We start from the raw sequence: 26904 nt of genomic DNA, 5'->3' as shown, positions 1-26904 counted from the left end.
TGATAATGTGTAAAGTGATCCACAGGATGGACTCCTACCTAAGTGGTCAACATTTCTATTATAAAAGGTTTTGTGCTCAAGGGTACACAGGTTGTTTGTGTGCATGCTCGCTTAGGTTCACACATGTGCAGGTGCGGGGTGTAGGGGTCAATTACACATGCACAGGGGTACGGACATATATGCATGGGAAGCCAGAGCAGCTCGACAATTTTTGATCTATTATAGTGTGCCTTCACTTTACCCCATGCAGGGGTATGGATGTGCCGTTGATATAAGCTCCTGGGGTTAAATTATTTCTAGTATCTAGACCGGAAAGCCTATTATATACTTTAGCTAAAATCCTAAGATCTAAGGACATGTGAGTTCGGGAAGCCTATTATATACTTTAGCTAAAATCCTTAGACCTAAGGACATGTGAGTTCGAAGTTTGGATGATATATGTTTTGGCTCATTTTATAAAGTCATCTTATGGCTAACAAAGATAAAGGTGCATACGATTAAGGCTCTGTGGTAAGAGATGACTATTTTTGGTAATTATGAATTATAATTTTTTTTTTCTTTATTAATGGTGTAATAGGGAAACATACAGGTCAGACAATTATCAATCAATTAACTTTCAAATTTATTAAAATTTATTTCTATTTTCCGTCATGAATTAAAGGAATCTCCATAAGGAGTTTAGAGAAACTCCGTGGATTCATAATAGTTATCCTTGAGGAAGACGGTGAGGAATCTCTTTGAGTAGTTAAAGATGGCTCTGATGCCAAACTGACGTATGGAAAGATGTGAAGAGGTCAATCACCTTCTTCCTCAAGATAACTACTTTGAATCCATAGAGTCTCTCTAGACTCATAAAGATTCCTTGAATCTATGAGGAAAAATATAAATAAATTCTAATAAATTCAAAATTTATTTGATTGATAATTGTCTCATCTATATGTGTCCTTGTTATACCATTAATAAAGAAAAAACCTAAACCAAAATTCATAATTATTAAAAATAGAAAAATTCTTACTCTAATAAAAATCCTAATTCTAGTAAAACTCTTCCAAAGCTTAATTTATAAAACTAAAAATTTAATATTAAAAAATTGAAATGACTAAAAATAGTAATTTTTTCTTAAATTTTCATTTTCCAGCTGAAAGCGCGCATTTTTTTACGAAATAGACAGACTTTGTGGGTCAATTCACCTCGAATGTCCTATTATAGTAAAAATTGATAAGTGGGTCAGTTCACCTCGAATGTCCTATTATAGTAAAGATTGATAAGTAAAGATTGATAAGTTGTGCTCCCGTAACGATACCCGGATCAAAACTTATGGCCAATTTATGGTTCACCTTCTTTTGGTCCAACCATACTAGGAACATCCAACCATACTAGGAATGTATCTATGCCACGTCCAACATCAAGCTCACATAATTTAACAAGGAATTTGTTTGGTTATCCAGAAGCACAATCTTATGGTTTGAACTATTCATCAAGTATTTCAAAGACTAGTCAGTATATCAAAGGTTTTCTATTAGTTGTTTGAGGTTTTACAGCCATTAACTTTAAGTGTTAACTACTAATTTGTTTTAAACTGAACTTGAGCATCAATAGTTAAGATTTTATGATCCCCACCTTAGGCTTGTATGGGTTATTGGTTATGGATGGCGGCCATGGTGAGTGGAGAGATTCGGTCAAACCAAGGTAGAGATCCTTAAGTTAATCAAATCAAATATGGATTTTTCAAAACCTTTTGTCATCCACTTCATTTTGAAAATCCTATCATTTGTCCACTTCAGATGCCCACGAGGGATTTGCAAGCACGATTAGCAAGTTTCACCTTGATTTAGTAAACACATTCAGCCATTGCACAAAGCCTGTTCAATTGAGCTAGAGCATGGCATTGTCCCTTTGTGGGGCATGCCGTACCTGTAAATGAACTGATGATCATCAGATAGGCTATAACCTTGGATGGGTATGGAGGAATTTTCCGGAAAAGAAAAGTTGAAGGTTGCTAATATCTCCAGTCATGGAGTAACTGATCAGTGCAAATTTTGGGACATGGCCCATCATGGAGTAACTGATCTTGAAAAAACATTTCTTTCTTGCAGCAAAACAAAATTGTTTTTATTGATATTTCTCTGACACTAACCAATAAAATGGCAACATAAATTATTAGCATTGCCAAGAAAAAAGAAGAAAAAGTTAAATGAACATATTACACCCTATAAATTGGTTCAAATGAATAAAAGAATCGGTTAAAAAATAGAAAAAAATTATAAGAAAGAAAAGGAAAATAGTCCAGCCAATGCCATTTCCCCTTTGTACCTCTCCTCAGCATTTTAAATGAGAATCTACACAAAGGATTGTCTTCTTTTAATCCTCTTGATCAGCAAAGTGGCCATTTTTCCAATCCTGCACAAAAGCGCCATCGACGTGATTTAATGAGCAAAACCCATAAAAGGATTCCTTGGATGGATCTAAAAGAATTACGATGAAGTGGAATAAGGCCCGACACGGGCATATGTTGTGTAGGCAGATCCATTTGCACATCCCACAAAAATGCGGATGGTGGAGCTGCCCCAAATCAAGAATGTGACAGCAGTAATAGGTTCTACTGGGGTTAGAAACGAGCTGGGCCTTGGTTTAGCAGTTTCAAAATTTTGTCTAGGCCTTGCCAATTGCAACCCAATCAGTCAAAAATATAGAGCTGGAAACAACCAAAGCCTCGTCCATTAGCAACCCCAGGTAGACCAGTTAAAAGTTAATTCTCATTCAAGGCAGTAATGGCTAGGATTCGCCATGTTCTAAAGACATTCTACAAAACATCAAATGATTTGAAATTCTTGACACCAAGAAAAGAAAAGAACAGATGCTGTTGGTGCAAATAAATTATGCAACAGGTGGCAAATATGTGATTTGCTGATATGCATGAAAGCATAGCTGCCAAAATAGCCGGAATAGAAAAGATGTCTTTGTCAATTGTCAGTGTCATGTACTTCAGGGCAAGGTTACACACCTTTGAGAATGGGAATATCATGAGATACATCAGGGAAAATTGCAAATATTGTTTAAAGTTTCCCAATCTTGGGGAAGCTCCAAGAAAGTGGTGGACGATGTTAAAAGACACGATTACAGAACTGAATATATATATATATATATATATATATATATATATATTATAAAAAACAACTGTGTATAATACTTTTCCAAAGTTCACTATAAATAAAGCAATTATAACTAAAATGAGTTCATATCATTCAAATGTCATTCAATACAAGAAATAAAACAAAAACAATAGAACCAAAAACCTAGAAAGACTCCAACCAAGCTGTAATTGGCCAATGCTCATCAAAATATTTTTTTTTTTCTACCCTTATATAAGGATTTTAGAGTGTAAAAACCGAAGAAATTGGATTTACCCAATTCTCTTCCCTTGGAAATCCAAACTTCCTTATTGAAATTCATTTCAATGCATCAAAGTCAAGCAAACGTATTGACTTTAAAATATTTCATTGCTAGTCCATTGAAAAAAGAAACAAATTTAAACAAAAAACGTAACTTTCTGATCTTTGGGGTTCTGGCTTAAAATCTCTCTCCAACCATGTTTTTGTTGATAGATGTCTTAAATCTGTAATTCATCAATCTGTCGATGACAGGTTCGATGCCATCAAGATTTTCCGGAATAAATCTATTTGGTTGCTGGACACTTTAGTGCCTAGTCGATGTCATCGGTAATATTCAGATTTTCATGTTTAGTCGCTGGAACATTTTGGTATTATTTTGATGCCATCGAAGTAGCTTCAATGTCATCGAAGGTTAATGATTCCGCACAACTTTTCATAGATTTGCGAATTTGCGGGATTTGTTTCCGATTTTGATTGGGATTCTAATTCTTTCCTAGGGTTTTAAGGGCTTGTAAAGGGAGGTTCGAGGCTTGTTCGAATCGGGTATTCTCTCAATCTCTTGTAATTTCTGCTTTCATAGTACTTTATGTCGCTTTGTGCCGTGGTTTTTCCCCATAAAGGGTTTTTCCACATTAAATTCCGAGTGTTTGCGTTGTGCTTGCTTGGTGTGATTGGATTACTTCACTTGATTCATCTCTGTGTGCTTCCGCTGTCCCCCAACAATTTTTAGACCAGATACATGTTTCAATGTGAAGCAATTTTAAGTGGAACTGTTAAAACACAGCTCAAAAGAGGGAACCCCAAAATAATTTGGGCAAAAATTCTTTTCTTTTTGGATTTTTCTCATGGACACCGATTTATCTCATTCTTGTTGAGAGGACAGGATGCATGATGTCCACAATCTAAAAAATTTTCTCATTCTCAACAGTCCACATTTATCTCTCCTTGTGGCTGATGTGTGGCCTACCTGATGAGAGGACACAGGATGCATGATGGGGCCCATCAGATGAACCACTTTGATCAGCAAAAGTGCCATTCTAGCACATGTGGGTGAAGGTCACTAGACATTGGTGCCTACATGCATGTGGCTTAAGGAAACTCCCTTTATATATATATATATATATCAAATTCAAGCTGAAAGTGGAAAACATGTATGAAGGCAAAAGGATTCAATACTGTGAAGAGGCTATAATCGCGATGATGGGATATGAAATGCACTTCAACTACTAAAATGGAAAAATAGAAAGAAAACAAAACAGTAGAGTAAAATAGTTGTAGGTGACAAGATGGGTCCCAATTATTTTGGAGCATGATGCAAAGCTGGTGCAACAATAATTAGTAGCAATTAGTTTAATCAAGTACCTGGATAAACGAACGCTTCTTATTCAGCACTTGGGTCCTCGCCTTGTTATATGCAGAGTTCGGAGACTTGTACAACCTCTACAAAAAATAAAGTAAAAATAAATTAAATTAAAAAACATAATTAAAAAGAAGCAAATCACGACCACCATTTTAGAGCATAAATAGACAATGCCACCTTTAAAGTCTCAAGATCCACAAGTGTACAAAATTATAAGTTTGCATATGTGGGTGATGTGCATGCAGACTTATAATTGGGCCCACAGGTACATAAACCTAGGTCTTATATGTCATGGACCTTTATTCTTGATTATTCAGCTTTTTACCTTTGTTTCATGCTTTCCTTATTTGCTAGTTTTTCCTTCATATAAGGGCATATATGTAAGTTTACCTTTGCTTATATTATTATAAATAAGAGTTGGTTGGACATTACAGTGCCATAGTGAGTTTGCATATAACAGTTCAATCCATAGGTCCACAAGAATGACTCTATTCGAGATAGAACTTGGATATAAGCCTATAATGCCTATAGATCTCATACCTATATCTGTCTCACGTAGGCCATCTAAGTCCACAGACACATTTGCACGACATATTCATGATTTGCATAGTGAGATTAGGAAGTGCATTAATGCTAGTAATCAACATTATAAACTCTCTGCAGATTCACATTGTAGGTTTTAAGGAGTTTCAGGTGGGTGACTATGTAATGGTTCGCATTAGGCCCAAACGATTCCCACATAGAACCATGAGGAAATTGCATGCCCGCAATGTAGGTCCATATAAAATTTTGACAAGAGTTGGCCCTAACGCGTATGTGGTTGATCTTCCATCTACCATGAGCATTAGTGCCACATTCAATGTGAAGGACCTTATGTCTTGTGATGGACCCACACATTCATCATATAACCCTCATGCAGACCTTTCTCCTACCCCACATGATGGTGCCCCTGACCCCAACCCCAGCCCATGGCCTTTGCTAGACCCTGCTTCCCACTTGTTGGCTTCTCTTCCATCACTACCTAGATGGAAAGAAGAGATAAAGGATGTTCTGGACCACCAAGCGGTCTCTACCCGCCATAGAGGATATCAGAAATACCTCATGAAATGGAAGGCCAGGATGGAGTCAAATAACACCTACATTACAGAGGCAAAGTTTTAGAACATTGATCATGACATCGAGTACTACCACAGTTCTATTTCGCCAGTGGCGAATTCTTCTCATCCAGGGAGAGTTGATGAGAACATCATACAACCTACTCGAGTATAGAGGCAGAGGTGACCACTGACATCAGCGCAACCCTTTTTGTGGATGAGAGACGAGTTCCAGATGGGGCCCGTCGTACCACTTTGAAGATCCCACATGCATTAGATGTGCATCAGGAAGACCCCACATTGGGATGATGCATGTGGGTAGGAAACATTTTTAGTCATAGGTTTTTATTTTCGTGTTAATCCAACCGTTGGATCTTGTTGATCGGACCATCGGGCCACCAGATCTTCCAGATGTGGGCCCCTTGGACCTTGATCTTGTTTAACTTTTTTTTTTTTTTTAATTATTTTATTTTATTTTTTTATAAATGATTTATTAGACGGTTGAGATTGCACTTAGGTGTTTTAGTTTGCTTATTTTGGAATATGGGCCATAACACTTAAGCGGGTGGCAATTTTGTAATTTTTGGTATTTTAAATAAAAGAAAATAAAAGACTTATCTCTCTTGCAAAAAGCCCTTCTTTATCTTCCTTAAGGGTTTGCGAGAAAACCCTCCCTTACAATCGGATTTTGGAAGGGCTAGAAGATTGCGACGAAAATAAAAACCTATTGATGGTGGTGGACTCCTCAATAGTTCTCTTCTTCCACTCTCTTCTCCAACAAGGTACACAACCCTCTTTACTTTTCTTCTTCTTTCTTTTTCTGAAACTCCTCTAAAACCAAGACCCTTTCATTCCACATCAAATTTTTAACCTTTCCCCATCAAACCCATCAAAACCCAACCATCCATCAAACCCACCGTCCATACATGCGCCCATACAGACCAACCTTACGGATAGTCATATGTCCGTACGAATAGACCTATCCCCTCTATTTTTTCTTTTTTTTCATTTTTGGGTCTTCTTTCTCCTCACATCATCCTTGACACCTTTTTGCTAACCCTATCATCAATCTTAAACCTAAGACGCTAATCCCCAATTTCCAAAAAACCCTAAATCCCCAAGTCCATAATTCCCAAAATCCCCGAACCTAGATTCTTGATTCCCAAAACCCACTTCAAAATATCTGATTTTCAAACAAACCCATTTCCCCAAAATCTGATTTTTATAGTGCCATACTTTCTTCATGTGAATGTTGCCCTACCTATGGTAGATTGGAAGTCCCAACTTCCAAGTGGGCCACTCTTGTGATATTTTATACTTTCATGCACCGTGTGTGTGATAGCCTAAATCCATTAAGTGGTTAATCTAAATTTTCATAATGTATAATGTGGATGTGCTTGATTTTACTTGAACGCTTAAATTGATACGTAGTTTGATCTCACATCATTCATCCTAGGCTAGTTTTATCCTACATCACTCAGCCATCATCTCGTACGGTGCAGGAGTTTGGCAAACAATCACCGCAATTAAAAATTGCAAATAAAAATGGTAGTATATTGTGTTGGAAAGGGTCAGCTCTGATCATGGGAGGACACAGTGTAGTAAAAAAGCCACTACGGATAGTTGGTGAAAGTCAAGGAACTACGATTTATCAGAAAAAATAACTTTTTAGTCCCATCTTTAGCAGGGACCTTTAGGATGAGGAGATTGAGGAGCTAGTCTATCTTCTAGAAAAATTAGATAATTCGTAAAACAATAACTACAATCAAAGATCACTACCCAAAAATAGTAGAATAGTGTTGAAGACTAGAGAGGGAGATCAAATCTTGATAATGGGAGGATACCTGGTGCAGTGAAAGGCAATTACATAGATCTTAGCCAGATTGTACAAGGGGAGGAAAAGGTAAAAGTTAGTCAATGCTATGATTTATCAGAATGAACGATTATTTTTTAGTCCGATCATCAGAGGGACCTTTGGGATGAGGATACTAAGGTGCCAGTCCATCATCTAGCAACAGCGAATAGTCAGTACCCAAATCCATCACAGGTCCATACAAGACAATGAGATTATGGCAACTCAAGATCCTTCTTGGCCAAAAGCTTTTATAATACATTTTAAAAAGATATGGCTAATGGTATTGTGCCCACGGAAGTTATTGGTCATTCCCAATCCTCCCTGCATGATAGCCTTCGCTTAGCTAAGTGATGGAGACATCACACGCACACGCGCACACACGTATGCCAGACGGAGGAGGACCCCACCGTCGATCTGGATCGATGACGACGTCTAGGGGACGTCTAGGGAGGGCCTCTTAGTTGGGAGACAAAGTTTTGATTCAAAAAAGTAGGCCCGACAATCAAGAAAAGCCCACCATAAGATCTCAAGATCGTAGCCCACTAGTCAGATTGATTTCATATTTTAGGTTTTGTTTATTGTTATTATTTAGAACATCATAAATGCTTTAGATTTCTTTGTTTGGTTTTTATTTTAGTTTACTTCATCGCCAAATAATAGGTTGCGCACAAGAGCGAGTTTTGGGGTATAGGGTTTTCCTATAAATACGCACCCCTTGTAGTTCTTTTGATTCATTGAAGATTAATAAAAATTCTGCATTTTCCTACTCTCTGAGTTGTGAAGCCTAATTGGGTGCGAAGCCCTCCCTTCTTCGAAGGGTTAACTACCATGGTGCGAAGCCACATCTATCCCGATTCACCTTCATCCATCGCCATCTCTATTACCCATCTTATACCATCCACCCTTCTCATCCCTCATAATCATCTGCGCTACAAATATGTCCCTTGTTGCATCAAATTCCCTCTCTTCAACAGATTTGCAGAATCTGGCCTCGCAAGAGGGCTGAAACTTCGACAGAGCACCATGCCCAAGCCGTAGCTCGGATCGATGTGAAATTTGGGGGTTTTAAAGCCCAAGCCTGACCAACCAACCCCAAGGAGACAATTTTTAGGTACGTGGGCCCCACACTCGTGCGGCCGATCACCAGTGCACGTGCGTCAGGTCCCACTCGTGGTCCGCACGTGACAACTATCTTCTAATTCAGGGTTCCCTCTCCTTTACTCTCTCATATTTGTTTTTCATAAACCCTAACCGTAGATAGTTCTAAATCCCCAAATTCTATCCCTATTCTCACCCTAAGATTCCCTGAATTGAAATTGATAAATCCCTTGGATTAGGGGCTGATTACTATGCATGTGTGGATGATTATTTCTTATCTTTGAGCATTGTTTGGTTCATAAATTTTATTGATCCAGCCCTATCATGTGTAGGCCTGGACCGGCATAGATTCCCCTTAATTGAATGTTTAGACTTTTGTATGGGATGTGGAATTTTTATGTTATTGTTTCTGAACTAATGTGATCTTAAGCCTGAAATCTTGCACATGATCTTTAAATTTCATGTCCTGCATCACTAAGTGGCAAATATAAAGTGCCAACACTAAATCATATTAGGAGTTGAAAAAGTGACCATTATGAAAAGATGCATTCCATATGCTTAAAAGAAAAGAAAACAGTAAATAATCTAATCATACACTATGCTTTCACTCAGTGGGAATGTTGGGGTCTTGTTCAGGTGATGGGTGTGGATTAGGAGATGCCCCATTTGATTGGGAGTTCATCCAAGGATGGAGCAATGTTGGTTCATGCCAAAAAAATGGAAAATAGGCTATTTGGAAAAATAAAATAACCCCTTAAACTCGCCACAGGCCAACAGCCATCAACACCCCACACTGTAATGGCAAACTACACCAGGATAGCGATCAACACCAATATCTCGAGAAAGACACCAAGAGAGCCAAAAATGGGCAGATAAAGGAAGAAGGAACACCAGTTTTAATGTGTGAGACTTGGTGCTAGTAAAGCTAAATCCATCTTAGTACAAGTTCTTAGCAAAGTGCACAATGGTCTTGCGAGAAAGTATGACTTCCTCGTTCCAACCCGTTTGAATGAGTGCTTGAAGAGTTTGCAGTAGTCAACCAACCCAATGAATTTGGATCTGGTTTACCTAGCGACACTACCAATACCAGCATCTTAGCTAGTACTAGCTTACCTCTGCTCGGTTCAATGACTGGTTGCTAAGCTTGATGATTCAGTTGGCTAGGTCAACCTAGAGCACACCAGCCAATGAAGCACCATATCAACAAAGCTGATACCATAAAAGAAACTACTGTAAAGTCTAGTAGGACGGTCATCTCTGGACACAGATTGCATGGTGACCCTGCCACAACTGACCTCCATGGTGGCAAGACTCAATGAGGTCAACCATGATATATTTGTTTTATCCATGCTGTATATCCATTTTGCCAGCTCATTTTAGGCCATAAGCACAATGCTGAAGCATATCCAAAGCTCAAGTGAACCACATCACAAGAAATAGTGGGGATTGAAAGCCTACCATTGAAAACTTCTCGGGGGCCACGAAAGTTTTAGATCAAACTGATATTTTTGTTTTTTCCCTTCATCCAGGTCTGTGTGAACTTACGAACAGATTGGATGACAAACAAACATCACTGTGGACCCTAGGAAGGTTTCACAGTGGACGCAATTTTCCCCATTGTTTCTTGTGTTGTGGCCACTTGAGTTTGGGATAAGCTTCAATTTGGGCTCATGGCCAAAAATGAGCTGGTAAAACGGATGCACGCCGTGGATAAAATACATACATCACCATGGGCCCCACAGAGTCCTGCCACCATGGAGGTCGGTGGTGGAAGGTTCACCACACATTCTGCGTCCGTCATCTCTTGGGACTTGTTTAAAAACCTTTTAATGGAAGTAACCACAAGGAGACCAAGAGCTTTTGGTGGTGTGGGTCTTATTCTATTGGGATCAATGATCACTCATCATCTTCATTTTGTGTTCTCCAATGTTTGTAATTTTCTTTTCCTGTTGGTAATTAGTAAATACCATTAACCTTAAAAAATGTAATTTAGGATTTTAATTGAATTATTGATTAAAATTAACTCAAGAAATATCTTCATTTTCAATTCAAAACAATTGGGAAAAATAGAAAATATCATTAGTGGACTTCTAGGAATAAAAAACCTCATCAAAATCAATAATATGTTGTTAATTTTTCAATTTAAATATTCAAGTGCTTCAAAATTTACTTAACATAATGAAAAATAGCAAACATCATGAAAAAGATTCCTCGGTAAAACATTACCAAAATGAATGATATGTTGTTAGGTTTTCAATATTCAAGAGCTTTGAGCATTTACCTGAAAGGTATCAGCTCCATCTTTCTTTTGCCGAGGAATATAGAATAGATCAGTATCCTAAAATATAGAGGCTATGTAAGACAGTGTTCAGAATATGATGTCTTTAAAAAACTGATAATAAGTAACTCCAACAAAATTCCTTTACTGCAAAAACCATTACCCATTAGTTGGAAAAGAAAACAAACAATAGAAACCCAGTAATAAATCAATTTTCACTATTAAGAAAGACGCGAAAAACTTACCCTTTCGTTGTCTAATGTGTATTCTGCATTTCCTGATGAATGTTTTTTCTTCTTATGTATGGGATTAAAAACATCATGCAGAAATTTATTTTGCTGTTCAAACAAGAACGAAAGGAATAAGCCAAAGAATATAAAGAAGTGAGCATCCAATGAGAAAGTCTGTCTGTTTGAACAAAAATACTATGCCAATTATCAGTCAGTCAAAAATATCACCTGCATGTGCATGCAAAAATCAGATCCAAACAAACGCCTCAGAAAGTTCAACTGTTAAAGACAAATGTTAGCAAATTTTTTAGGAAAAAAAAAAAGTGCACCTCCATTGCCAAAAGGAAAAGAATGCTAATAATGAAAATATAAGACCTGTATCATTTCACTCCATGACGATGCCTCCATTGATGTTTCTGAGCAATCACCAGTCTGGATATTTACACCATCAGTATACAACCTCAAGTGCGTACTAACTAGTATAACATCTATTTTAGAGAATAAGGCACCAAATGGAAGATTGTTTGTAAGTGTGGAATCCCAAATCCACATTGAGAGGAATGAAGAGAGTCCATCAAACTGGCTTCAAAATGACTAAACAAGCAAGTTTCTTCAAACAGAAGAAACAGTGCAACGGCTTCTTGGGCTAAGCCTAATAACCATTCTGCTGAATGCAAATACAATAACTTCACAAAGCACCCTAAGGCTTAATTAGGATGCAAAAGCAAATCGAATTGTGGACATTCAGTTTAATCAAGTGACCAAATTAGTGATGATTCCTAGAATTTAATAGAGCAAGTAGATCTAAAATTGATGTTGCATTTCTTTCAAGTCCAACTTGAAAGCAATGAAATCACAATTTGGAGCTCAGACCCTAAATATGAACACTGAAGAAGTATACTACAATTTCGTTAATGCACCCTAAAAGAATATATGAGTACCTGAAGGAAAGCCGAAAGGTCCTCAAATGAATTTCGCTCACTATTAACATCTTTATTGTTTGAAACCTGGTCCGCTGACTCAACAGATAGGCTCCTCATTTGACTTTGGATTTTTGTCTTTAACCCTTCTAGACATTCAAACCCTCCCCACACATCATTTTCCTTAATTACTGAACTGTCGGTATAATTCTTGGCTCCATCACAAAACTTCTTAAGGCCACCTAGCTCAAAAATAACGCCAAGTGCATCACCAGCTGCAACTCGTAGAGCATGGTCATCCTTGTCTAAAAGACTTGAAATAAATGAGATTGACCTGCATCAGTTAGCAAAGTTGTAAAAAAAAAATAATCCTTGAATGGTTGCACATTAATCTGAAATAAGGTTCGAATTTGACTTACTCCTGCCAATCATTGGAATCAAGTTTCAATCTTTTAAATCTTTTAACAGTTGTTAAAAGAAATGACCATGCAGATATAGCCGTTGCTAGTACATCAGTTGTTTGTTTATTTTCAAGCGCAACCTGAAAATGTGAAATAGTAAGTTTCACAAAGGCCAACAATAGCCAAGGCACCATCAGTACCTGCCTAGAGCTTAAGACTATGAAATGATAGTACATAGTTTCAGTCATGAATTCCCAATTCTATATACTTACCTTAGAGCCTGGTTCTGGATTAATCAACTGCCATATAATCTCCAGTGATCTATATGTCTCCTCACTATCATTTCCACCAACGAATGTAAGGATGGCCAAACATTCTATTACCTACAATTGAAGAACCAAAAATGATTTAGAAATGGAAGCTAACTGACTGTGCAACATGACAATTCCTTGGAAAATGGAAAGCTGTATCAATTCAAGATCTGATAACTTCAGAAATATCATGCATACAGATAATCTCTTCATAGATTCAGAGAAAGATCTAATGGCATGAGAAAGCACTGGAATTGACTCTTCCATTATTTCGTGTGCTTTATCCCCACAACCAATAGTAACAGCCAATAAACCTACACATAAGAATAACTGCCGTAAGTACTTAAACTTGGAGCCAGAGGGTAGATGCTTGCAACTTAGGAGAGATGGAATACCAAGGGCACGAGTAGCTTGAGAAACCTCTGTGGCAGACCCCCGTTTCACAGAGTTGATAAACTGATGTTGCATTGTTATATAACTGCAGAGAATAATTAGTAAGAAAAAATCTATATAGAACTATATAACTCGTCATGGAGATAACATGTCCAACATAGGAGGGGCGGATTATTTACATGCAATTGCAAGTTTATAAATAATTAGAGAAGTTACAAATCTATGAGAAGCTATGTTATGTCTACATGGAGATGACATGTCCAACATGGGAATTAAATATGCAAAAAAGTGTATTTAGATGCCAAGTAATTATGACTATTTGCGGAAGAGGAATCGGAATGTACATTTGCATATGGAGAGGGAGGAAATGGTTTGTAATATGTGAGAGAAAGGGAATGAGGAGTGAAAACTCATAAACGAAATCCTCTTCTCTACATGTTGTAGGTAGGGGTACAAAAGCCCGAGCTATATGGGCCACCATTTTCTGCAAGTACCCAGTGTTCGTAGTATCAATATCGCTACAAGTTTGGCTAGCCAGCGATACGGAAACAATATCAATATAGCCGATAACTGGAAATATGAAGAAACTTGGGGAAAATGGTGGAATTTTTCAATGAAACTTCAGGAGAACATCCATTGATATTTCAAAATTCGACAACACATGATATTTCGTAGAAAAATAGTCGACAACTGGAAAGGAAACAAAAGACTAATTCAATATCGCAAACGTTGCAATAATGAAAATATCGTGATATGATCGATATTATCGTCAACAATTTAAACACTGCATACAATCATGCATCCATAAAAAAATTTGAAATGGAAATTTTTTTAATAAACAAATTTTAGCGATATCGATGCATTGGTGATATTATTGAAATATCGTCGATACACTGGTGATACAAGTGACACCTGGAATTCACATGGTCGAAAATATTGGTGATACAAGCGACATCTAGAATTTATACGGTTGAAACTGACGGTGATACATTAGCGATATCGATACATTAGCGATACTTAGAGATACATTGCCGACACTTGGAATTTCTGAGACTGCTAGTGTTATCGGTATTGCTACCAGAGTTATCGGTATCGTCGAGCTGGGGATACAGATAATATTGGGAATATTTCGATAATATTGAGGATACTTTAAACAATGCATGTACCTATCATCCACTCTATACATCATCGATGTTAAACCTTCTAGAAAAATATCTTTTCAATCTACAACTCAAGTCATCTTTTCTGAGACTATAAAAGAGAAAGATGGGTGTGTGAAGCCCTAATGCCATTATTTAACTAAAAAAAAACCATGTTTTCTATTCTCCATGTGATTTGAAGAATACTCCATGTGATTTGGAGCTTGGGTATGGTGTGATTCCATTCCCCATTCAACAAATGTACGAAGCCCATCTATCATCTTCCTTCTCTCTTCCTTTTTATCCAAAAGAAGTATTTTTCCAAAAAAAAAAAAACTTGATCTCTTTTCTTCCCTTGCTATCCAAGACCATCCAAATCATTTTTTTCTTCAACTTTTTATCATCCAACTTCAACCCCAACCCCCAACCGAAATCAACCATTGAGGACCAAAAAACCTAGCTAACGACTGGCACGTGCTAGTCCATAGGCTGACCGAATAGACAACCGCTCAATCCTTTGATTTCCCATTGAGTCCCCCATAAAATCCCCTTGAGTCCCCATCCATAACCCTACCATAAACCCTAGATCCTCAATTTTCTATTTTTTTCAATTTCTAAAAACCGTAATTCCAAAATCCCTAATTCCCATGAACCCTAATATTCCAATTTTCAGATTTTCCCCTTCCTAACCCTAATCATAAAACCTACAAATCTGTCCCTTGAGTGTGGAACATGCCTATGCTAAATCGGAAGTTTTATCCTTCCATCGGGCCTAGTTTTAATTGATTTATGTGATTTCTTAGCATGCAAGTATGTGATTTAGGTTAAATCAGATTTTATTTCCTATTGTTTACTCTTAATTACTTGGTGGGTTAGCATCTTTTGTTAATTGAATTGCTTTATAGACTCTTTCATAATCTCCACGTTGCATGCTAGCATTAAATCATGTGTCCTGCATAAAAAATGGGGCTACATGAGCTATTGCAGAAGATCAGTTCTCTAGGATGAGTGCGAAGCGGGTGAAGAGATAGTTAGGAAGCATGAAATAGAAAAATGTTGTAGATGATATGGTAGAGCCTATAGAACCAGAATATGGCACAACCATCTCTCTAAAGCATACATGGAAACTAGTGGGCCCTACCGTGGATGATTGAAAATGTAAAATCTATACTAAGAATTTGATCAATGAGCATAATGACAGTGTAAAATAAAACAGTGGAAAAGTGTGTAAACGTAATGAATAGGATTGTCAGATGGGTGCTGCTCCACTATAGTCCACCGGTAACGGAGCACCAGATGGTATTAATTGATACATTACCTTGTTACTTTGCTGGGTGTCATGTGGGGCCATTGTTTTGCTGTGTCAACTTGAGAGTATATCACCTCAACTCAAGAATCAAAATGGTGGTGACCCATCTAAAGTACCTTGAGCATAACTAAGGCATTCCAGACTGTCTAAATTGGGGCCCTGCTGTTCTAGATTGAGCATGGCATAAAAGTTGGCACTCATCTAGTGTTCAGCCCATTCAAATGGTCGTTATTAATTTCACGGTTAAAATATTATGGTTGACAGTTGGTTGAGATCTTTTCAATGTGATTTTGCAATTATTTTTCATTAACAGGAGAGCCGGCATTCTGTATTTTCATAACTATCTGCCACCGTACTACAAATGAGTCACATTTGGGAAATGTTGATTAACTATCACTGTATTGTAGCAATTAATATTGTTTATTTACAGAGGTCGTGCTACATCAGTTGTGTATTTCTTCATGTCAACTGCCACAACAATGTCACACATGTGGTCCCATGTGTGGATATGGTATGATGATCAAAACCATTCAAAATTCACACCCAGCATTCAAAATAGTTTAGCATAAAAATATGGCCTGATCAAATCATCAGATTGGTAGCAATGGATAATCTAAACTGATGGTTGAACCAATTATTTATCTCCATCCATTTGTTTTTTTTCCACTGTGGCCCACCTGAAGTGTGAATGGTGTGAATTTTTGGCCATGAGATCAAAATAGTTTATCATATCTGATGATAACGTCAAATCAGACAGTTTATCCTATCTGATGATAACGTCAAATCACACACACAAATGCACGCACGCACGCACCTGTGTGTCTATATATATAAGCAATGAAAGCAACTGAAAAATATTGGGATTTACATAATATCATATTTATTGATTCATTTAAGTAAATAGGCTTCAACACAGGGTATTCTGGAGTTTTTCCAGATATTTTATTGTGGTAGCTTAGCCAGGATTTCCCCCTCAAATTTTTAACAACTGCTTAAATGGTGGGAGGGCCCATGTTCAGAACTTGCATGAAACCTAGTCATGTTTGATTTGGATGATTCCAAGCAGTCCCTTAATTAAACATTTGTGCAGATAAATATCTACATATGTATAAGTGGAATACATATAGAAGGAACAAAAAAAAGGATGGCTACGAAAGTGTACATCTGGATTTTTCCAACCATATCCTAGAGAACTTGAAAGCACTTCCAATAAGGGTGTCTGGAAGATTTATTTCTTTTGAAAAAATGCAAAAAGAACTAGTGTATCATCGATAATGCCTCAAAAGATAATTGTTACACTAATGTAAGTTTAAATTTTGCTGAAATTACTCACTTATTCTCAGCGAATTGAATGTCTAAGTTTCTTGAAAAGGCATCAATGAGCCCCAACAAAGCCTTCTCTCTTGTTGATCCCCTTCATAAAAATAAATAAATGCAATCCATTTCCGTTAAGAAACACATAATAATTATATATTCAACAAAGTGGAACGGTAAAAACATTACATAGCTCAAATATTTGGAAAAGAGAATGTTTCAAGTCCAATGGCAGAACAGGATTCCTGCAGCTGACCCCATTTAATTGGGATAACAGTTAGATGATGATGATAATGATTAAGGTCTCAAGTCCAACTGGTTGGACACAAGTTATGGTCCACCCAGCGAATAACTTCCAACTTATCAAGTAAATACGGCATCCAACCCTTCCAATAGGTTGGCCCTACCATGAGGATCACCTAGTGAAAAAATCAGTGTAACATACTTATCAGGTGGACCACACCATGGAAAACAACGAATATCATATTAAATAGCAAAATACAGATGTGGCCCAGTTGATGAGTGGATGTGGCTGACTTGTCCGTAAAGTTAGTCTCATGATGGGGCAAATCTATTGGATGGGTTGGATGTCACCTAATCATGAAAGGTTGAAAGTTATCCACTTGATGGACCATAACTTGTTGCCCAACCAGTTGGACTTGAGATCTCCTCTTTAAAAGAAAAATAAATAAATAAAAATTCAGCATTAACCTCTTCTAAGAATTGTGAATTGCAATAAAGGGGAACTCATACAAAAACTAGTCAGAATTTAATTCCATCAATCCCCTTTTGCATTGACCGTAATAGATTAACTAATGGAAAATATGGTTAACTTAGCTGCCATAATCATCACTAGCAGGAGTAAATATTCTTTATCATATCTCATGAAATTCATTCAGGATTATTGTGAAGCTTCGGGCAGCAAGTGAACAAAAAAAATAAAAAAAGGAAGCAGACTTATAGTTTTGAAAGGGGCATCTACAGCTCGTGTTAGAACAATCGCTAAAGTTAGAGGATTTAGTAGGGGCCATCTCCCTATCCTGCATTTGGAAGCCCTATTGATCAAAGGTAGATATACCCTTTCTGTCTTTCAGCTAATGGAGGAAAGAATTGACCCCAAGGTGGCAGGTGGGAACCAGAGAGGCTCACTTATTAAGGTCTATGGAAATCTAACTCTCATAAAGCATGTACTTTCTAGCATTATCCTTCATATCTATCCATGGTTGCTGTTCCCAAAGGAACTCTCAAGAGGATTGAGAACTTGTTTGATGAACTTTTGGTGATCTTTGGAACTTATAAGCAGGTGACATTGGGTAGATCGGCTAAATGTGTGCAGGACCACTGAGGAAGGAGGTCTTGGCATTAGAAGCCTGAAGGATATAATAATGAACCTCTGCGTGCAATGGAATTTGATTACAGCAAATAGCTCATGGGCTACTTCTATGAAGTCTTGAATACAAATCTAAGCATCATCAAGACTGCAGAAAATAAGAGGGGTTCCAGACTTTGGAGGAGTTTACAGCAGGGAATCCAAGTTATAAACACCAATAGCTGCTGGCTGATTGGCAGGGGTTGAATTATGTTTCAGAATGATGAATAGGCTGAATGTTGCCCCCTAACTAATGATGTTTTGTTGTGGAAAAACACCCACACATGATCAATGCAGGCAAAGCAAAACCACAAAAGAAAGGACCCAAAAGGCAAAGAGAAAAACAAGAGGCACAAAGATATACATGTTTTGACAATATACCTACATCCACGGGGCAACAATATGGAGCATTCTTCTTCACTAAAACAAGAGAAACAACAATACAAGGCTCACCTCTATCCCACTCTTCACTATCCAAGAAGTCTTTTGCCAAGGAATATCCTAGAAGAAGACTATTACCTCACTCTGATACAAGTTTGTAAGAAACAAACTGATGCAGCAAAGAAAACAACACACAAAACACAACAAATTTACATGGTTTGGCATTGTACTTACTCCATGCATGATGAGTCCCTGTCAAAATCACAGTCTTCTCAACCTTTGAAAAAAAAAGGATTATGACCCTAAAACTTTCTAGCACCCAAAAATGCAGAAAAGGTTTCCTTGCATAACCCTAACTCGACTCCCACAGAGATTGTTTATACCCCATACATAGAAATACCCAAAAAAACCAAATTTGGTTGAGTCGGGTCTTTGGATCGGGTCCCACGTAGGGGGGCAAGCCCATCCACGGGCTTTATATACAACTTCCCTTGCATTATTCTGCAAAATACGAGACATCCATAACACAAATGTTTCTAACCAGATTTTGGATGACAGAAATCTGCATGTAGTAGACTGGCAAATACTGATGGGACACTGAATTTGGACATGCTTTCAGACTGCATTTCTCAAGAAATTGTGCAGTCTTGCTGATATTCATATTCAAATTACATAGGAAGCAGACCAGAGATTGGAAGCTGGACAATTTACTGCAGAGTCTTGTTGACCTTCATATTCCAATTATGGAGGAAGCAGACCAGAAAGTGTCGAAACCGGACTGTTTTCTGCAGTCTTGCTGACCTTCATGTTCAAATTACAGAGGAAACAGACTGGACAGTGTAGAAGCCAGACTATTTCCTGCAGTCTTGCTGACCTTCATATTCAAATTACAGAGGAAACAGACCAGAGAGTGTGGAAGCATGAATTTAAATATGATATGCGAGATTCCAGGCTTTAGATCATACTAATTCAGAAACAATCACACAAAATTCCACATACCACATAACGTCAAGCACTCAACAAGGGGAATCTATGCGGGTCCAGGCCTACACATGCTAGGACTGGATCAATTAAAATTATAGACCAAACAATGCTCAAAAGAGAGTAAATTCATCCACACATGCACAAAAATATTTCCCCAATCCAAGGGATTCACAAGTTCAATTCAGGAAACCCTACGGTTGAAGAAAAGGGAATAGAAATTAGGGATTTAGGACAACCTAGGGTTAGGGTTAAGGAAATCAGGTGAGAAAGGAGTGGAAGAGAGGAAAGAGAAGACCTGTAACTAGTCCGCACGTGTGGACAACGTGTAGGGCTTGGCGCACGTGCGCTAATGGCTGTCCGCACGTGTGTGGGGCCCATGAATCCCAAAAACGTCACCTTGGGTCTCGTCGGCTAGGGCTGGGACACACATCCACCAAATTTCAGCCCAATCCGACGTCCGGTCCATGCGTGGTGCTTTGCCGAAGTTTCAGCCCTCTTGTAAGGCCAAATTCTGAAAATCTGCTGTAGAGGACGGTTGACAGCAAAATAACAGTGGATTTGAAGGTTAAATGACTGTAGAAAAAGGTGAATATGGATGGTAGGAGATGGGAGAGGTTTAGGATGGGTATGGCTTTACACCACGGTAGTAGCTTTCAGAAGAAGGGAAGGTTTTGCACCCAATTAGGTTTTCACAACTCAAAGAAAAGTAGGAAAAAACAGAAATTTTATTTCAATCATCAATGAAAAAAACCCTACAAGGGGTGCCTATTTATAAGAAAACCCTATACTCCAAAAAGTCGTGCCATGTGCGTATCCTATGACTTAGAGACGAAGTAATCATAAATAACAACTAATCAAAGCAATCTAAACCGTCCATGATATTTTTAATAACAATAATAAGCAAAACTCAAAGTACTAGATCATATAGAGTAGTGGGCCATAATCATGAGATCTAATGGTGGGATCCACATGACAATCGGGTCCACTATAAGGAACCAAAAGACAGTTCTCTAATTAGGAGACCCTCCCTGGACGTCATCATTGATCCAGATCGATGGTGGGACCCTCCTCCTCCTTGTGTACGTGCATAGGGGGGGCGTGCGTGTGTGCGAGATGTCCCCATCAAAGCCTGACTGCAATCGCAAATTTTCTGTTGAAGTCGCATGGGAATCATTAAGGCAATACCATTTGCAGGTGTGTTGGGCCAGCTGGATTTTGTTTAAAGCTATTCCGTTAAAATACTCCATGTTTAGATGGAAGTTGTGCCAGTAGGTTGTTGCAGTTGATGCAGATGCCCTCAATTTAGACACGCAAATTGCATCCTGCTGCTGCTGTTGTATGTATCAAAATCAGCAGCAGGTGGAAGATTTAAGCCATCTGTTTGTTGAAGGATTAGCAAGGGCAACCTGAAACTATTTCAGCCAAAGGTCACAATGGGCTGGGTGACCTGCCTGGTCACATGTACCTGACTCTGCTTTGGACCAGGCTTGGACCTATTGGCTTGCCAAGTGGGCCAGACTTGGGCCTAGCATGCATAGCCAGCTCATTTTTCGGGCTGTGCTTGGGCTCTAGTCATTTTAGCTCGACCCAGTTGGGCCCAACCTAACTTCATATGCACATCTTACAATTACATCCTACAAACCTGTCAATCTAATCCTTGCTTAGGCAACCCTTGCATCTTGAATGTGGACTAATGATTGAGTTCCTCTTAAGTTTCTATTTCTTAGTGCATGTGAGGGCCACTTAATCAATGGATAGATTAGGAACATTTACGTGGGAAATAAGATTTTATCAATTTCCAGGCCGGGTTGAGTACAGCCTGAGCATAGTCAAATTTGTTTGGGCTTGGCTTGGGCCTGCTGTGGTAAGCCAATGATGGGCTTGGGCTGAGCTTGAGCCTAGCCAACCCAGTCCGCTCATTGCCACCCAAAATTTCAGGGAAGGTTTCTATATGGCCCTGATGCAGGGTCATTCCATCCACCAACACATGAAGAAATTGTTAGCAAAGCCTGTCAATTCCATTTGATTCAATGCATGGCCTCTTGGCTGATACACCGGGACATATGGACAGCATAACAAGTCCAGATTTGAAGACATTAAGATGAGTTTGGGTCAAAGTATCAAGTTCAGAAATTTGCTAACTGTTATTGGCTTGGCATTGAAATTCTCCAAAGAAACTTCTTTCTTAGAATCCCCAGCTTTGAAATCCATGGCATTCATATCACTTTGGTCCCACCTAAAACGATTATTGTCTCGAAGTAGCTTCATCCTAGAGATAGTTATGTCAATTTTAATATTAACGGATGTCTAGAGGGAACCCCGGTCCAAGGGTTGGAGTGAGTAGCTGCAAGAATACAAAGGGAGATGTTTCATTTGCTCTCCATCATTCCTATGGGGAATTCTCTAATGTTATAGTGGAAGTCCGTGCAGTTCTGGATAATCTAAGCAAGGTATTCAATAATGGTTACGGTGACCGTTACATTACGGGACATAACGGCCGTTATGCCCTTGTAATGGACAATACAATTTTTTTAAAAGGAAAGAATGTATCAGCCTGTCACGGGCCCTAACAGCTGTTACGGATGTTACAAGCCCATTAGGGGCTAGGTTTTTCAAATGTGGCATTACAGCCTCGTATCATGTAACAGTCACCACCATAACAGCGGTAACGTAACCATTTTTTAATACCATGGATCTAAAATATTGTGGAAGCTTTGGTTTAAAGAATATCATCGATTGAAGCAACTCTAGAATAGTGGTCCATGGAATTAATTTGGGATCATGCATCCTGTTGTGGGTATAGCATTGGTGGAAGAAAAATTCTCCAAAGAAATTTTTCTTGAAGCAGGGAAGCAAGGGAAATCCACATGTAATATATTTTATTATGAACCTTGAAAAAATCTCAATAGGAGATTGTTGATGGATAGAGCTGGCACTGTAAACTTAATGAGTATCAAATGTCTAGGCTATTTTTGTAGAGTTTTTGTGGTTTATTTGTAGAACTTTCTGTTTTTATCTCTTGAAGGGGTTAGGTCCATGTCCCCCTTTCTTTGATGTAAATGTTTATCCTTTTCAATATACTTCAGGTGGAAGTCCCACCTTTCACCCAGAAAATAAATAAATAAAGGTTAACTTAAAGCAAATTTTCAAAATGCATATTCTGAAATCGAGACAACACAGCCCATAAGCTTTCAAGTAGCAATACCTCTTTTCATATAATGCATCCAAATATGTCTGCAATGAATGCCCTCTAATGTTGTTACTTTCTTCATCCTCTTGCATATCCATTGTATATAACATTGAGGAAATAGCACCCAAATTATCCTTGTTGTAGAAGGGAGCTGGACTTTTTCGTTGGCTATTACCTACACATATCAACAACAAAGCCTTAGTTTCATTTCGGATGAGCTAATATAGATTCTGCTTAAGTGGTAGCAAACAATAGAAAGCAAATGAAAGAAGAATCTAGGGTCCTAATCAAGGTATTCAATAAAGGTAAGGGTGGCCAAAACAGCCAGCCTTATGGACCTTCGTTGCCAACATGGTATGTTATGAATTTGAGCCATGCAAAAGTGGTCCCATCATGAGATTGCAGATGGCAATATGTTGCAGCCATTTAAAAGATGCTGGTTAGGAAAAATTGAGAAGATCACATATCGTTCTAATAATGTCCATTGAAAATTCAACCTCATCCCACAATCCACAGCCTAACGCTGTTTCTCTCCTCTCTTGGACGTGACATCGATCATCTGGACTGCGCTCCTCCGATCATCAGTAAATAATACATCTACAGTAGGGGAGACCAAGGCACCATCATTACCAGTATAATGCCCATCATCCCCCACCTACTTCCAGCCCCACCACTCTTAGAAAGGAGGCTGCTCACCCTTCAACTGATCACATATGGGTGGGTCATGTGTTAACCGATACCATCAGCTAACAACCTAACCAACACGAAAAGAATCGGAAACGGGTCTGCAGTTATCAGAAATCTAACAGACGCCAGAAGACAACAAGTGGAAGAAGCTCATCCACCATACACATCCCATACATGCACACCAAGCATTGTCCGAAAACAACACGTACCCGTAAATCCGAACCATCCAGCTGGAAGTCATAACTGGCGAGCCCACCATTCGGATGGCAAGGATTGTCGCACACGCAACGGATAAGTTTCGACAACTTAGTGAATTATAATGTACACAGAAAATTTACAGTTCGAAATTTCTAATTTCAAATTATCACAGAATCAAACTCAACAAAATTCAAATCTAGTTTTAAAAGAAGAAGAAGAAGAAGAAGAAGAAGAAAAGAAAACTTACGACCGCGCGGAGGTTCTATCTCTGAGCTCGGCTCTGCTCTAATCCAGCAACACGAAAAACAGACAGGGAGAAGAAAAGCAATAGTGATTCGAATATATAGCACTGGATATTCGAATACAAAAGAAAAGGAAAGACAGAATCCGAGAGGAAGTTTACGACTGCGCGGAGCTTTTATAGTACCGGACGCGACTTGCTTGTAAGCCGGGACTACCCGGATCCCCAGTAACCCCAAGTTCTGTGGGTCCCATCATGACTTTATTATTATATCCAATCCGTCCATCCGTTTCTTCAGAATATTTTAGGTCATGAGACCAAATACGATGGATATCCAAAAATAAAGTGGGTCATAGCGCAATAAACAGTGGGAATGGAGACACTCACCGTAGAAAGATTCCTGGGGCACTCTGTGATGTTTGGATAACATCCAAGCCGTTAATAAGGTGATTCCCGGTTGGATAAAGGAAAAAAAAAATATAAATGTCACATAGAGCTCCTGTAATCCCCACTATGGTTTCGATGGTGGGAGACTAATTTGCACTCGTGTGGCTAACTTGAGTGTTGGATCTCTTTCTTGATTTCACTCATCGACTGAAATGAGCTGACTAAACTGATGGACGGAGTAGATATAATATAAAAAAAAAATTTGGTGACTCCACAGAGATTTGGGTTACAGGGGAGCGGTAACCCCCGGTTACGGGCAAGAAGCCAAGAAGCGACCTTCAGGAGGACGGTGCTAGCAGGGACGCGGATTTCCTGCCAAAGGCTTTCGCAGGAATTTCTGCGCTGGTATGCGATGTGGGGCCTCGTGATGTCTCTTAAAAATCCACTCCGTTCATCCGTTTTTTTAGATCATTTTAAGCGATACGACCAAAAATCACGTGGATCTAAAATTCAAGAAAGCTATAAGAAAAGGACAACTGGAGGAAGAGTTCTTCACCGTTGAAAGCTTCCTGGGCTCCATCTTAATGTTTATACGCCATCCAAACTGTTTATAAGTTCATTCCCACTCGAATGAAGCGAGAAAAGAAAAACTACTAACCTTATAATAAACTTTTGTGGTCGTACAAATGTTTAAACGGTGTTGACTAAATCTATACTGTTTCCTCCCGTGTGGGCCACTTAAGTTTTTGATCTGCGTTATTTTTGGTATACTGTGCTAAAATGATCTGAAAAAACGGATGAACGGGGTGGAATTTTCATAAACATCATGGTGGACCCACGTAGCATCCCAGCACAGCCTTTGCCACGAGATCCGTGCCCTGCTAGCAGGGTTTTTGGGTCGCAGTAGCCCCTTGGTATGATGTGGTAACGGTGTTAGCCCATCTTTACCAAACCTAAGTTCTTCTAATCCTTTGAGCATTTTTTTTAAAAAAAATTCTGAGCTCAAAAATGTCAGTTTGCTAGTGTTGTTCCTTGACAATAGACTCTTGTATTAGAAAGAATTCTTTTTTAATAAGTGTGAGCGGTATTAAAAAAATAAAGATTCAGCTCATCTCTTAGCCGATCTGATTCGTTCATTTTAATCGAACATCTATGAACTCACGTAAGGGTTTTTTCAGCTTTCTGTTTGAAGCTATCTATGGCCCACAACTATAATAATACTATGCATTAATTATGAACTATTTTCTCTGGTGTTATTCATTTATGATGAATTTTTCCTTCAAACTTGAGTGATAACATGAAATTATAACCCCTTATATGTGGATGGGATGGATTTTCTTCAACACACTAGTGGATTCCACAAAAGATGTAAATGTGTTCAAAACGTGTGGCCCTTGCTGCAAGAGGGTCATTTGGTTGTTCCTTATTGCTTGTTTTTTTCATAAGAGGGGAGGAAGGTGTGAAGAAATGATGGTGTTTTTTTGTTCCCTTCCTTCTTCACTTTTCATTCTTCCTTCCTCCTTCCTTCTTTGGTTCCATTCATTTTTTTTATTTTTATTTTTTATTTTTAAGCTTCAGCTTTATGTTTGAAGCTATCTATGGCCCACAACTATAATAACACTGTGCATTAATTTTAAACTATTTTCTCTGGCGTTGTCCAATTATGATGAATTTTTTCCTCAAACTTGAGTGATAACATGAAATTAAAACCTCTTATATGTGGATGGGATGGTTTTCTTCAACACACTAGTGGATTTTACAAAAGATGTAAATGTGTTCAAAACGTGTGGCCCTTATTGCACAAGGGTCATTTGGCTGTTCCTTATTGCTTGTTTTTTCATGAGAGGGGAGGAAGGTGTGAAGAAATGATGGTGTTTTTTTTGTTCCCTTCCTTCTTCATTCTCCATTCTTCCTTCCTCCTTCCTTCTTTGGTTCCATTCATACTTGTTTTTTTTCTTTTTTTTTTTTTTCTTTTTTTTGGGGGTTCTGAACTGAAGGGAGTTTGTTAAAGAGAGGAAGGTGTGGTGGTTTCTTTTGTAGTTGTTTTTTAGATTTTATTTTTTTATTACTATTATTTTTAATGAATGGTGGGAGTTTGTGATAGGGAGGAAAGTGTGGAAAAATGTTGTAATGGATGAATTTTATAACAGATGAATGTTGTAATAGATCAATTTTGTAATGGATGAATGTTGTAATGAATGAATTTTGTAATGGATGAATTTTTGTAATGGAAGATGTTGTTGCTTGAATCTGGATAGACGGGTGCCAACCTGTAGACACGTGCATTTGTATCTGAAAGAGGCAAGCTATCAGTCCTAGAGTTTTGGGGGAGGGGGGGTGGTGAATAGGACTATGCAAATTTAAAAAAAAAAT

The 26904-nt window shown here is 38.3% G+C and overlaps 1 protein-coding gene across 1 annotated transcript; it reads right to left on the bottom strand.

The window, feature by feature from the left end:
- Positions 1-1989: 1989 nt before the first annotated feature.
- On the bottom strand, positions 1990-24381 carry LOC131218964 (uncharacterized). Its single transcript, XM_058213882.1, has 14 exons — positions 24151-24381; positions 23034-23193; positions 17114-17194; positions 13335-13417; positions 13138-13253; positions 12901-13011; positions 12647-12768; positions 12249-12561; positions 11683-11739; positions 11536-11586; positions 11323-11415; positions 11081-11137; positions 4755-4832; positions 1990-2400 (listed from the first exon to the last, which is right to left on the bottom strand). The coding sequence occupies exons 2-14, from the start codon at positions 23126-23128 to the stop codon at positions 2362-2364; spliced, it is 1296 nt and encodes a 431-aa protein (XP_058069865.1). The 5' UTR covers positions 23129-23193; positions 24151-24381; the 3' UTR covers positions 1990-2361.
- Between the last annotated feature and the right edge of the window lie 2523 nt (positions 24382-26904).

This window comes from Magnolia sinica, chromosome 11 (assembly GCF_029962835.1).
Source record: "Magnolia sinica isolate HGM2019 chromosome 11, MsV1, whole genome shotgun sequence".
NCBI classification, from domain to species: domain Eukaryota; kingdom Viridiplantae; phylum Streptophyta; class Magnoliopsida; order Magnoliales; family Magnoliaceae; genus Magnolia; species Magnolia sinica.
The sequence above is the reverse complement of the archived record's forward strand: the minus strand, read 5'-3'. Positions and strand labels throughout refer to the sequence as shown.